The 14032-nt window shown below is 60.6% G+C and overlaps 1 protein-coding gene across 7 annotated transcripts in view; it reads left to right on the forward strand.

Moving 5' to 3' along the window:
* NCOR2 (nuclear receptor corepressor 2) overlaps positions 1-14032 on the forward strand; it is a 221872-nt gene that overhangs the window by 139430 nt on the left and 68410 nt on the right. For 6 of the 7 annotated variants that reach the window (XM_060027889.1, XM_060027890.1, XM_060027891.1 and 3 more), the window contains exons 16-18: positions 9605-9739; positions 11143-11315; positions 13298-13360. In XM_060027889.1, coding sequence (XP_059883872.1) covers positions 9605-9739; positions 11143-11315; positions 13298-13360 — 371 coding nt within the window. The remainder of the gene's footprint in view (positions 1-9604; positions 9740-11142; positions 11316-13297; positions 13361-14032) is intronic. The other variant, XM_060027888.1, reaches the window with a different exon arrangement.

Here is a 14032-nt window from a genome sequence, read left to right on the forward strand (position 1 = left end):
TAGACGTGAGGTGGGACTTCCGAGGTGTCAGCGAGCGGGGCCCTTCTCCAGGCTACCGCCTTGTAGAAGGTGCATTTCCTGAGTTGGCTGGACACGGCCCAGGGCCAGAGACAGAGGGGTACCCACCTGCCACCAGCACCCCTCCCCTGGTCATTCCTGCCACGGTGATGAGGGGAGGCTGTCTCGGGCTCCAGGCTCAAACCCCCACGTCTGGGGAGGAGGGGAACCCACAGTGGGAAGTTTCTCTCCCCAGACCGTAGGCCCTTCTACCTTCTCCCGATACCACCATCCACTCCAGATTGGCCGTGGCCAGTGTCCTTGGGCTGTGCCCTCCTGGGGTCCAGGGAGGGACGTGTCTCGGGCTGAGATGGAGCTGGCGTCCAGCTGAAGTTTTTGAACTTTCACCACGAGGATTTGTGGAAACACAGACTACTGGGTGGCGCCCCTCAGGGGGCTTGAGAATCTGCATTTCTAACAAGTGCCCTGGCAGCATTGCTGCTGGACCTCGGCCTTCGGGGCGTTTACTGGGGAGTCCCCACTGCCAGGGAAGGGGAGGGAAGGGAGCAGAGCGGCAGAAGGGGCAGTCGAGGCAGGGCACAGGCTCAGCGGCAGCCTGGACCAGCCCTGGGGGCGGTGCTCTGGCGCTGGAATGGCCCTTCGCAGGTGGGCAGAGGGGGCCATAGAGGCTGAGGGCGTTCGTAGCGGCTGAGGCCCCTTCTAGAAAGGGACCTGGCCAGTCCATCCTGGGGACCAATCCTGCATGTTTGCATATTTGCAAACTACACTCTACGGTGGTCCTGACCCGCCCCAGTGCTTAAGCAGAGAGTGGGCCGCAAGATGTCACCTCGTGTGTTCAGGTGCCACACGCCCCGTCGCGGCCTCACCACACCCTGTGCTGAGCCCCTTGTTCGTCATTGCTGTGGTTGCGTTTCGAAAGCGTGGATGGTTAGGAAAGGGGATATAAAATTCCTGCATGAAAAGCATCGGCTGTCTGATGTGTCTGGTCTCAGACCCTCGATGACCCGAGAGGGCAAGGCCACCCTGGCGTCCTCTGCGCTGCTGCCTGGCCCTGCCGTGGCTGGGACACGTGTTGGCCATTTGGAGTGTCAGGATGCCCTTCTTGTTTAAGAGAGGATGCCACCCACTTTCCAGAAGCTTCCCCGTATTCTGACAGAGGGAGTCGCAGGAATTCTAGCCCCCTCATGCCCACCCCCTGCCAGCCGTGCACACCTGGGCTTCGGCAGGAGGGCGCCGAGCCCTCACCTCCTGGACCCCAGCCCCCGAGATCCAGCTGTGAGTGAGTGGCTGGTGAGCGTGTGGGTGGTGCCCCAGCGTCCTCTCCTCGAGGTGAATCACCGGCCGAGCCGGGGGCCAGCTTGGAGCACCGGTGACGGCACAGCAGTTTATAGTTCATGATTCATGGATGCAGGGGCCACATTATCCCAGCTAATTGCAGCACTGGAACCCAGGAATGCTGCGGTCAGAAGTCGGCTTAACTATGCAAACTGTCGGGGAACCGAGGCTGTGAGGCCAGCGCGGCCCAGGCAGCACGGCCCAGCTCCGCAGCAGTGACCGGGGGTGGCCACGTGGCCCTCCTGGCGATGGGGGGGCCATGCTGCGGAGGGGGCTGTCCCCGAGGGTGAGTGCCCCTGCTTCCATCCCCCAGGGTGATGCGGCCGCAGAGGGGAGGGGGCCCAGCTGGGAGCTGCGCTGGTTGGGGTCTCCTCCTCGAGGCCACATGGGCTGTCTTCTCTTCCCACGGAGGTGGGCACGGGGACAGGGCGCCCAGCCTCCCACTCCTGGGGGGTCATGGGGGAAGTCCAGGGAGGTGGGGCCTGCTCCTCCCCCACCTCTGGCCTGCAGGCCCCCTTCCCCCCATCTCTCCTGCAGGCTCCCTTCCCCCATCTCTCCTGCAGGCCCCCTTCCCCCCATCCCTCCTGTCTCTGTCTGTGTCCCCCGCACCCACCCTCCTTCATCTTCCCTCCCCTCCCCCGCCCCCCCTCCCAGCTCCCTGCCGAGGGACAGGTGACCTTGTTCCCAGTTGCTCTGTACTCCAGAGACTCCCGCGCCTCAGGCAGCTTGCACAGGGGACAGCGTGACCGGAAGGCATTCCAGGCCAGGGCTGGCCAAGCACAGCCCCCGGGGGGAGGGGCAGCCACCGTGCAGTCAGTGCCGGTTCCCAGACCCTGGCCGCCCCCCTGGGCCGGTGAGATCTACGGAGGGAGCGCGTAGCAGGCCCCAGACTGGGCTGAGCTTGTCCCTGCCTGCTGTGCGAGCGCGCGCGTGCTTGCCCCAAGCCGCCACCCCGGCCGGGTGGGCCTCCAGCTTGGGGGTCAGTTGGACTTTCCCGGGCCGCCCAGGCCTGAGGGAGGCAGCCGCTTCCGCTCTGCTGGGGACGGGATTGTGTCCAGATTTAGGGCTCCAGCAAGCAGATGTCCCTGATTCCCTGCCCAACTTTGTGCTAAGTGGGCAGGGACCTATGGGAGGCTCGTCTAGGCCCACAGTCGCCCAGACACATCCCGGGGGACGCAGTTCTCAGGAAGGCCAGGCCCCAGGGACCCAGCAAGCTGGGCTGCCGTTTTGGGAGACGAGAGACACGACCTTCTCATGGGCTGTGAGGCAGTGGCAGGGGAGACCCAGCTCCCCGTCGGCACCGTCTGAGGCGGACCACACCAAAGGGACAGGAGGACGTGGAAAATGTGAGTGTGAATCAGTCAGACCCCAGGAGGTGAGAGGCTGTGTGGGGCTGACAGACCTCCCATCCAAGCGTTTCAAGCTCGGCTAACAAGAATCAGGAAATAGTTACCAGAAGAGCAGCATTCGTGTGCCTGGGCCAGCTCCAGCCACAACAGGAGGGGGCCCCGGGGGAGGGCAGGCGGCGACCAAGTTCCGGTCTGTTTTGTCCTTCCATCACAACGTCACCATTCTAGGTGATGCCCCAGTGAACAGGACAGACGAGGTCCCCAGAGCTGTCACGTCCACGTGGGAGAGGGACAGTGCACAAGTAAATTAGCATGGTTCTTTCAGGTGGTAGCAACGGTTACAGACGGTAAGCTGGGGTCAGGAGGCGGTTGACAGGAGAGAGGGCAGCTTTTAGGGAGCAGACTCTGAAGGCTTCTCAGAGGAGGGATCCTTTGGGCTCCGACCTCAGCGATAAGAAGGAACTGGTCAGTCAGAGCTGGAGGGAGAGTCTCTCAGGCAGAGGACACAGTGAGTGCAAAGGCCCTGAGGCAGGAACAAGTGTGGCATCTTGCAGGAGGAGAAGGTGGGGATTAGGGAGGTGAGGTGGGCAGGGGGTAGATCGCCCAGCCTTGTGCCGTGGACCACTGATTTTATTCCAAGGAGCGGGACAAGATCGACTGACAGTAAAACAGAGCCTTAGCTGCCTCATGCAGCCAGCTCCTTGCAGGCAGAACAGACGTCACGGGCGAGGGTGCTGAACGTTGCTCAGGTTCTGGGGACACGCCTGTGTGCGGTGGAGTGCTGGTGAGTGTCTAACAGCCAGCTTTCGGGGTGGGGGGGGGCGAAGCCCCGACTGTAGCGCATGCCGATCACCATGGTGTAAATGCTCCCATCATGCTGATTCGCTGAACGTGGAATTGGGAAGGGGCCGTGCATAGCGCCTCGGGGGACGGGACCATATCCTCCTTCTGCCGTGTGGATGCAGTGGCATACGAGAGCACAGATAACAGCCAAATGGAGTCAAGTAATTGGGAAGGGATGCATTTTGAGTACTTAACTACCATTGTTTTTATGATAATTTCTTTAATTGTAAGGTTGTGCATTTCCATTTTGAATAATGGCTGTTTTTAACAACTAACCTGCAAAATTCATGGAAACTGAAGTCTGCACTTGTGAGCTGGTATGCGCTGGCCCAACACACCTATATCTGTGTGTCTTATAAAGGCCGCCCTTCACGGGCCAAGGCGGCATCCCCTGCCTGCCTTTTCCTTCCAGGAAGACACGTGAACTGGATCAGAATGGTGGGGGCCGAATGTCAGGAAGGGGCTGCCAGCAACAGAAAACTCTTGTGTCTTGGTCCTGACCCCTGACCCCACTCCTCCCACCAACCTTGGGCTCCTGCGATCTCCCTTCCCCCACTGCCAAGAGATAGGGTGTCTCGAGGGCAGCCCCCTCCTGGATTTGCTCACTAGAGGCACTTGGCACGTAGTACATGCTCAGCAGAGTGTTTGTTGAATGAATGAGTGAGATTGTGCCGCAGTCGGTGTTGCTGGGTGTCGGGAAGGTCTCACCAGGCATTTAGAGGACCCGTCCTCTGAGCACTAAACCTCACCGGCTCCTCCCTGGATGGTTGGTACCACCTTTTCACTGGACTCTCTCCTCTCATTCTTGGAACCAATGGCCACCCCTTGACCCACTGCCGCATCGCCCTAAAACACGGCATGGAACACATCAATCCTGCCCACCCTCCACCTTCTGAAAAAAGCCCTCAGTGGCTGTCCACAGCTGTCAGGGCACCTCCCGTATTTCCGAGCACGGGCGTTAAAGCCAGTCCGGCTCTGTAGCCAAGTCCGGTATGTCATTCTGTAAGGACCGTGGGCGATTTCATGTCGGCATGCTTTTGCCTGAAGAAGTCCCCTCCCTGAAACGTCCCCTCTCACCCTTCTCCGCCAAAAGCCTCTGGAGATTCAGCTCGGAGGCCTCCTACCTCGTCCCCGCTGGTCAGGACGAGTCACTGTCACACCTGCCATGTGCTGGGCCTTTTTAAAGCTTTCTCATCCCTGCAGCCTCCATCGGTCCTGTCCTAGCTCCGAAAGGTTGGGGACTGTATTTTCTGTGAGCGTGCTTGTGGAGGGAATGAACAGTTTGGCTTAAATGGGGGTGAAGAGGGGCCTGGGATTCCCCAGGGTGAGAGGCAGAGCACCTGCCTGTAGGATCTTGCTAGGAAATGCTGTGTGACCTTCGGCGGGTTAAGGTCTCTGTGTCTTTGTACGCTCTTCTATAAAACAGAGACAGTGCCAGCGTTGTTGGGAGGATTTTATTAACTGCAGGTATCACATGAGGAGGAGAAAGCCTCGTCACATGTTCGTGTGCTTCATCAGCATTTGTTGTTTGTATTCATATCATTTTCTGCACAGCTCCCAGCCAGTCTGGGGCTGCAGCACAGAGCACGCTCAGTCTGTCCAGCACTCAGCGCTCCGGAAGTAGGGGTCCCTCGGGGATTTGAACTGATGGCTCTGGCTAACCATAGATCCGGGCAGGTTTTCCTCAGAGCTGTGCTGTGGTTTGGGAGGGACGTTCACGACCAAGCACTGGGCACGGAGCCCATTGTCGGCGTGACCGATGGCATGTCTGGAAAGCAAAGGTGAACCTCGTCCTGCGCTCCGGAATCATTTGAGACGGTGGAGTCTGGCTTCTGGTTCTTCTCCCGTGTCCACAGGCATCCGCTGCTGCCCGTGGCAAGGGTCCTGGACGTGTTTTGTGAAACAGGGACCCCCGGAAGCCTTGCTCCTCACGCTGTCGTCCGGCAACCAATAGTATCTGGCGTCCCTGGGAACTACCTAGAAATAGAGGGTCTCGGGCCTGCCTCAGGCCCACGGAGTGGGAACCTGCATTTTCCCAGTATCCCCAGCTGGTTCGTGTGTGCATTTCAGTTTGGACAGTGCTAGCCGGTAGCAGAGGTGGGCACACTATGGCCTGCAGGCCGAATCCGGCCCTCCACCTGTGTTTGTAAATGGCTTTGTTGGCATGTAGCCATGCTCACTTGTTTACACTTTGGCTGTTTTCAAGCTACAAACGGCAGAGTCAGTTGTTGCAAAAGAGACCGATGGACCGATGGCCCTGAAGGGTCTACCATCTGGCTCTTACAGAAAGTTCTCTGGCTCCTTGTCTTATGCTCTGGTCGTCAAACCTGGCTGCCCATGGCAACAACCTGGGAACTAAACACGCTGATGCCGGCCTCTCACCCTGAGATTCTGATGCGACTGGTGTGGGTGGGTCCTGGGCGTCGGGACTTCCCAGAGCTCCTCAGGTGATCTGTGTGTGCAGTTGTGAGAACAGTGGCTTTAAATTGCCCATGAAACCCGGCAAGCGCCGTCCTGCAGTCCGCGATGGGCCTGAGATCAGCTGCGGAGACCTAGCGCGTGTGAATCGGCCCTGAGTTAGCCGTCGCTGTATCTGCTGTCCTCTGATGTCGAAGGCTTTCGGGGACAGAGGCGACTGACTGGGGCCTGGCAGTTGGACCTCCCTCTCACGCCGTCAATCTCCCAGAGTGAGAGGAGCATCCCCACGACAGCCGCTCACCTCCTGTGCCCACCAGGAGGCCAGGCAGGTGGTCACCATTATGCCTGACGGTCCCTCCCAGTGGAAACCACGTTTAAGACCAGGACTGCCCTGGGGTTTCTCCCTTTCATCCTTTTCCACTCGCATCACTCAGCTCGGGGCACACGGACACCTCTCCAGAGGGAGGTGGAGTTCAGGCCCCAGGAAACCGGGAGCCCGTCCATGGGGTTCTGCGCCACGGCTCCAGGGTGGCTCTGAAGTCGCCGCACCCACTTCTCCCAGAGGGTGAGGTGTGGGAGTCGCCTGCCCCTGCCCTGGAGTGTCAGGGAGAAGAAGGTCACGGGGTCTGACACTGGGATCGCGCATCTGGGTGGGACGCAACCGATGGGAATAATGACCGGGTTCTAGAGCTGACTAGGTCTTTGGACCCTCCTCACGAGACTGGGTGGGGGCAGGTGGGGGGGTGGAGATGGCAGGAGGGAGAGAGGCCTGGGTGTAACCAGGGTCAACTCAGGCTCTGGGTTTGAATCCTGGCGTTGCCGTTTCCCAGCTTTGGCAGTGCCTCAGTTTCCTCTTCTGTAAAATGGGAGCAAGATGGGGGTTGGTGAAGGAGATGAGGGAGTACATAAAACACGTGCCTGGCACGTGGCGCTTGGAGCTCTTTTTGTTACTAATGCTGTGAAGAGGATGATTATTCAGGGGAGGGGGTCGTTATGGGCTGGCCCAGGCCCAGATCGGGACTCGAGGAATCTTGCAAGGGGGCCAGGGTAGGCTAGGCAGAAAGGGGCAGGGATCCCCGTAGCACCCCCATCTGAGGCCCAAGATGCTGACCAGGGTGTGGAGTTGGGTGAGACTCTCAGCAGGGCTTTGGGGACGACAGGATCACGCCCGCTCCCCACTCTGGGACCCCCTTTTCCCTCGCTCTGAGGTGGGGCAGCTTTGCCAGTCTGAACCTCAGTTTCTTCCTCTGCAGAATGGGAGCAGTGATCACTGCCCTTTTCCCCCTGAGGCAGGCTAAGGGCAGTAAGTGGAATAGTATTGATATTTGCAAGGTGCTCGGCGTGCTGTGGGGGCGGAGCAGCCCCCCTGGACGACCCCCAGGTCACTGTTACTGCTGTTTTTTTCATCTTTGCCTTTATCCTCAGGACTGCAGAGGGGCTGGGAGCAGCTGGTCAATAGACTGTGCACAGCGCAGTGTCGGGCGTGTAGGAAGCTCTTGGGAAATGCTGGCATCTTCCGCAGTGGGGCTTCTTGAGGATTTGGAGGGGGGACGGCGGCAGGAAGGCCCTGGGCAGGAGGGCGCAGGTGCAGACTTGCTGGGCAGCGACGTGCTGGCCGTGCCGGGGGCAGACGGTGGCCTGCTTGGCGGCCCAAGGATGAGATTCCAGGGGGCCTGGAGACCCCACCAGCCTGGACCCAGGGGACAATAACAGCTGCTCCAGGAGGGAAGCCTGGAGTCGGCTGCTGGGAGGGACGGCAGGTAAAGCTTTGGAGTGAGGCTGCAGCCCAGCCGGGCGTTCTTGGCACCAACGGTGGTCTTAGGAGACGTCACGCTCCCTGCCGTTGGAAAGCCCCGGCCCTGCCCTTTCTGGCCCTGGGCGTCAGGTTCCTGGGTGTGCAGAAGCCGGGCATGTCTCGCTGGTGGCCACAGCAGCCATGCCGAGCGGCCCCCTAGGAGGGGGAGTCCTCCTCAGTCGGCCGTGCCACCTCCCCCGGCTCTGGGTCCTGGTCCCTGGTCCCCCTCGTCTGCTCCGCCCCAGCTACCATCTGCGGGGCCAGCTCCAGCAGAGGCTCCACGTGTCAGGGGTGAGAGGCGGCCACAGCTCCCCGGCTGTTGGAAGTTTAGTGTTTCAGGGTTTGGGGCGGTGGTGAGGGACAGGCTAGTTCAAGGACACTGGGCCACGCGTCGGGAATTGACAGCAACATAGCAGGGGGTAGAGGGAGGCTGTTCCCCCCCTCCAGCCCCTCCTCTTACAGAATAGAGAGAAGGGGGCAGACCTGAGCCAGGAGGTTCCGGGGTGGACACTGCTGCAGCCTCGGGAAGCCCACGGCTCCCCGTGAACGTGCGGGCCCCCGCTGTGTGCCCCGGCGTCCACAGGATGCCTGTAGCTGGCCCCAGTGTTCAGCCGCATCGTAGGCCATAAATTAAAGCTACAGAGAGGGGCGGGGGGGATTGGCGGTGGTGAGGTCACAGGCCAGGGCAGCCTGTGCCAGGGACTGGCTTGCGTTCCTGGTGTGGAGGAAAGATGGGGAGAAAGGGAACCGGGAGCCCTCGAGCCCCACCCTTACTTTCCCCGCGGGCTTTGGCTTCTTTCTCCCTGGTTGGAGAGTTGGTGTGACCACGCCCCTCAGGACACACTGAGAGGCTTTGCGGCGTGTTTGTTTTCGTTTCACTTGGCTCATCTTTTCCAAGGGCTGGAAAGATGGTCTGGTCTGGCCGCTGCCCGCAAGGAGGACTTCGGGGTGGCCGAGAGAATCAGTGTGTGCCTTAGGAGAAATCAGGCTGGACAGAAAGGGTGACGGTGTGGGGAGGAGCTCCCACTCCCCCCCCCCCCCCCCCCGCCCCCTCGGTGAGGGCAGTGTCAGCAGCCTGGTGCCAGCACCTGTCCCGCCCACTTGGGAAGGAGATGAAAGGAACAGGCCTGCAGGGTGGGGGGAGGGTGGCTGGTTTTGCTGTGAGCCCCTTTGATCTCTCCTGTCCAGCGGGGCCTGCTCTTTTCCCCTCTGAGGGCTGACTGATGTGAGAGGAAGAACAGGCCCACGGCAGCAAAAGTGGACCCTCCTTATAGCAGCAGCCATCCTCACACGGGCCCCCGGGGACCTGGGAACAACACTTCCATCTGCCCATTTTACAGACGTGGAGACTGAGGCTTAGAGAGATGGCCTGAGCTTTGTCAGAGGCAGGCAGGCTGGGGCGTCAGGGTGTGACCCAGGTTCCCCTATGTTCACCATGCTCTTGCCTGAAGCTGACCAGGGCCCCCTCCCTCCTGCCTTGAGGGCTTCCGCCCCACGTAAATACTGGTGCCAGATGCCGGCTCTGTAAGGGGCCTCTCATTTCAGCTTCCCCGCCCCTGGCTAAGGGGTCGGCACGATTTCATGGGGAAGAATCAGAGCACAGAGAGGTCAAGACCCTCATCCAAGGTCACACAGTCACCAAGTGAAAGAGGCCAGGCGTCTGACACTAGCACTTTCTATACCTCACCCCGTGACTCCTGCCTCCCCCCAGTGCCCGGGGGTTTCTGCCCAGCTCACACCACGGAGGGTGCTGGGTTCTCAGCCCAGCTCAGCCCAGGTGCAGAGGCTCACCTGTCTCACTGTTTTCCTCTCCCCCACCCCCACCCCTGCCCTCCCCTGGGGCCCGGCAGCAGCAGCAGCAGCAGCAGCAGCAGATGCCCCGCAGCGGCCAGGAGGAGAAGGAGGACAAGGAGAAGGAGAAGGAGGCCGAGAAGGAGGACGAGAAGCCAGACGTGGAGGATGGCAAGGAGGAGCTGATCAAGTAAGGCCGGCGGCCGCGCAGCAGGAGCCCGGCCGCGACCCCCGGGTGGGGGGCACGAACGGGGCCGTGGACGGCCCCCTGGAAGGGTGTGCGCGGAGGTGGCGTCTACAGATCACCTGCCTCGAAGGGAGGCACTTTCTGCTCCGCCTGTGCCCGACAGCCCCCCTTCCGGAAGCCCGCTCTTCTCCCCGCCCGCCCGCCCGCCCTTTCTTTCTCGAAGCCTCTGGAGACCTCAGAGACTGAGAGCTCATTTGAGCTCCACTCCTGAGCGAATAAATCCAGGCAGTGACTCTGGAACTCTTTGCCTCCTCCCTCCTCGGCCGAGTCTCCTGAGATGCTGGGGGCAGGAGGGGGGGTCAGAGGCGCTCGCTGCTCACGAAGGAAGGACTAGGTATGCAGGCAGGCGGCGGCCCTCACCTTTAGAATGATCCGCTGTCGGTGTGAGTTCTTGCAGATCAAGGCACAGCCTCGCCTCGGGGTGGGGGGGGCCCCCACCGGCAGCCTCCCGTGCCTGCCAGGGGCGGGAGCACAGCCAGCTGGAGATTCACTCCGAGGAAGGGGGGGCAGTGGGCACGGGCTTAGCGCCAGGTACCTGGAGTGGGCTCAGGAATGTGGCTTCTGAGAGCATCTGGCCTGTTACCCCTTGTCTCCCAGACGCTCCTGCGAGGCCCTTCAGGAAGATGAATGGAAGGCGGAGGTGATAAATCTGAGAACCCCGCAGTAAAGTCTCCCGAGTCGGCTTCTGAGAAAGTCCCCGCCCCAGTTATTGAGGTCACATGCTCCCCACACGCCGGGCTCGGCCTGCATAAGACCGGCAGGAAACTTTCCTCTTGCGTTTTCTGCAGGACACGGTGGTCCATGATAATACGGAAGGCAAAGTCAGTGTCGTTTACAGGACCCCTTGGGGGACGTCTCCTCTTTGGGGAGTTAAAGTGGCCTGAAGATTGTGCCAGCCTGCACCCCCCATGCCGTTAACCCAGTCATCTTGCAGACAGAGAGCAGAGAGCATCTCTGTTTGGTGAATAAAATGGTCTTGCAGATAGCCACCAGCCCACACCCCTACTTGGTGAATAAAATAGCCAGTCGGTTAACTCCCAGCCCACATCCCTGTTAGGAGAGCAAAGCAGACAACAGCTACCAGTTCACACCTCCCTTTTCATAACTAAGATGGCATCGCAGACGGCTACCAGGCATACTCCCTCGTCTGGTGAATAAAGGAGCCTCGCAGACTGCTACCAGCCAGCCCTCGCCCCAAGCTTTTTCCCTCTTTCCTACCCTCTGATTAGTAGAAAACCGCTGGCAGCCAGCACTCATCTTGCTAAGGAAAAGCAGGTCTCTTGAAACCGCCACCTAGGTTCCCGGCTCCGGTGAAACCATCCCTGTCTCCCCTCCCTGGCCTTTAGGGAGAAAACGGATGACACCTCTGGGGAAGACAACGATGAGAAGGAGGCAGTGGCCTCCAAAGGCCGCAAAACCGCCAACAGCCAGGGCAGACGCAAAGGCCGCATCACCCGCTCAATGGCCAATGAGGCCAACAGCGAGGAGGCCATCACCCCGCAGCAGAGCGCCGAGCTGGGTGAGTCTCGGGCTGGAGAGGGGCGCCGCAAGCACAGCAGGCTCAGGATCCCAGCATGAGCTGCACGCTCGCTGTGTGACCTGGGGCGAGTTCCTTAACCTCTCTGTGCCTCAGTAATGCCTGTAACCGTGGGGGGAGCGTTTTGGTGACTTCGTGTGTAGGAAGGGCCTAGAACAGTGCCTGGAGCGTGGGAAAGTCTCACTGGCTGTCAGCCGGGATTATTCCAGAGCTGGAGAATTCACATAAACTTCCAGATCACCAATTTGGTTTTGTTTTTCACTCAGAAAATCTGGCCTTGGGACTTCCCTGGTGGTCCAGTGGTTAGGCCTCTGCTCTTTCAGTGCCAAGGGCCTGGGTTCAATCCCTGGTCGGGGAGCTAAGATCCCACAAGCCACCGAAAAACCACCCCTTCTTGCGGGATCTTAGTTCCCTGACCAGGGATTGAACCCGTGCCCCCTGCAGTGGAAGTGTGGAGTCTTACCCACTGGACCACCAGGGAATTCCCTGTACCTTCATTTCTGTGGGCCTCAGTTTCTCCTTCTGCCCAGTGGGTGCCCACCCCCAGGTGCTCTGAGCCTCACGCCCTACCCCAAGGGGGAAAACAAGAGAGAAGAATTGAGTAGCAGTTCCCAAGTTCGGCCACAGGGGGGCAGCCGGTGTGTGCTTGCTGTCTGTAGCGTTTTGGCCGTTTGGGGCCTGCCCTCCGGCGTGTGCGGGAACCCGGACCCATGGCCTGAGTGTTCAGGCTGAGGCCCCAGCCACCTGGATGTCTTCCCGGGGTGGGAGTTGATGGCGGTGATGTTCCCTGTCTCACAGACGCCCGCCTCGTCCACACCCAGGGTTTGTGCCAGGCACCTCTTCCTTCTCCGCGTCGGAGGTCATCGGTACCCGTTTCATACATGGGCTGTTTGAACCTTAGAGAAGGGATGTTGCCTCTGTAAAGTCCCAGTCAGTTGGGGTTCAAAGCCAGCCCGCTGGCCACAAACCCCGTGCAGCTCCTGTGGGCTGGTGCTGGAGTGCCTGGAGACCCAGGGCAGGAGGGTTCCCTTCAGGAGTGCACTGGCGCACCTGACTTCCGGGGAAGCTCTCCTGGACCCCAGGCTGACGCTGGGGCCGGACAGCGGAGTGGAAAACACAACCCCAGGCCCTCTGATGGGCACCTCCCACCCCAGGCTCCACTTCCACAGCCTGCCTCCGGGGGTGCCGTGGGAGGGAAGGGGAAAGCTGGCCATGGTAGCAGGGAGCGGGGAAGCTGCCCGAACTTCCCTCTGATGGTCAGCGGCCTCTACCAAGTGCATACTCTGTGCCTAGCGCGGTTCCAGGCACTGAGTCCGTGACGCTGACGTCCCTCACGCTCGCCGCCCTTGCGACATCTTAAGCGACTTTCAGGGAAGAACGAGGGCTCACGTGTAGGGGAACTTGGAGGAGAGGCTCAGAAACAGCCTTAGCAGACACTCGGCTAACTCCCCCGACTCCAAGGCAGCTGCGTTCCTTCTCAGTAACACGAGCAGCCCCATCCTCGTGCCGCATGAGTCAGGGGAGAATATAGTGATCACCCTGTAGAGCAGGGCCCTCCCGCAGGGGACAGGTGGCCATGTCTGGAACCGTTTCTGATTGTCCCAGTTGGAGTGGGGGATCCTGGCACCTAGTGGGTAGAGGCCAGGGCTGCTGTTCCACACCCGCAATGCCCAGGGCAGCCCTCACGGCAGAAGGTCACCCGGCCCCAGTGGGTCCACGCGCAGGTGAGGTCCCTGCCCATCACGTCCCTCCTCCTCTCCCACCTCCTCCTTCACGTACTCACCAGGCTCCCAGCCGAGTGCATACAGAGGCAGCTCAGGGTCCAGGCCCTGGATCGCCTCGGCGTTCCCCTCTGCAAAACAGGTGCCTGCACACCCTCTACCCAGCGGGCGCCCCGAGTAGCCAGAGGCAGAGAAAACGCCCCGCTCCAGGCTGCTGCCAACACGCTGTGTCTTCCTTTCCAGCTTCCATGGAGATGAACGAGAGTTCTCGCTGGACCGAAGAAGAGATGGAAACAGCCAAGAAAGGTGAGGGGTTTCTGGCTGCTCTGATCGCCCTCGATGGGCATCCGGGTCCTGCAGCTCGTGTGGTGGGGAGGAGGTTGACCTGTGCCCTTAAACGGGGCTGTGGTGTGGTCTGCGGTGGGTGTTCTCAGATTGGCCGCGTCTCCTCGGAGCCTCAGTTTTGTCCTCCAGAAAATGGGTCTGTGTGGCCATGTTGTTGGTGTACGGCTTCCGTGGCCACTGGGACCAGCACGTCATGGCCTTGCAGACTGAGTGGCGGCAGAGCACCCAGGTGCCTTGGGAGGTGCAGAGCCTGCTGGTGGCCACCGTGGCGGGGTCACGGGGTCAAGCTGTTCCCCTTCGCTGCGCCGTCTCCCTGCGCTGTGGTGCTGACCCCGCGTTCTCTGTAGAAGCCACCAGCACATTCATTGTTCATTGGAGCCAGAATGGCTGGACCCTTGACTTCCTGGCTCAGTGACCAGTCTGTGGGTCTCAGTTTCCCCATCTGTGAAAAGAGAGGGGCATCCGGGTTGGTCAAGAGAAGCCGGAGGTAACAGGCACTAAGCGTCCCAAGGATGGCCCGGCACTGTCGGGACTACGTCGGTGTCGATCCCCCGGCCCCCATCTCTGGGAGATGCTCTAGCTGCCCCTCCCTCCCCTGTGCCCAGGGCAGGGGCCGTCAGACCAGCTCAGCGC

This window comes from Delphinus delphis, chromosome 13 (assembly GCF_949987515.2).
Source record: "Delphinus delphis chromosome 13, mDelDel1.2, whole genome shotgun sequence".
Classification (NCBI taxonomy): Eukaryota; Metazoa; Chordata; class Mammalia; order Artiodactyla; family Delphinidae; genus Delphinus; species Delphinus delphis.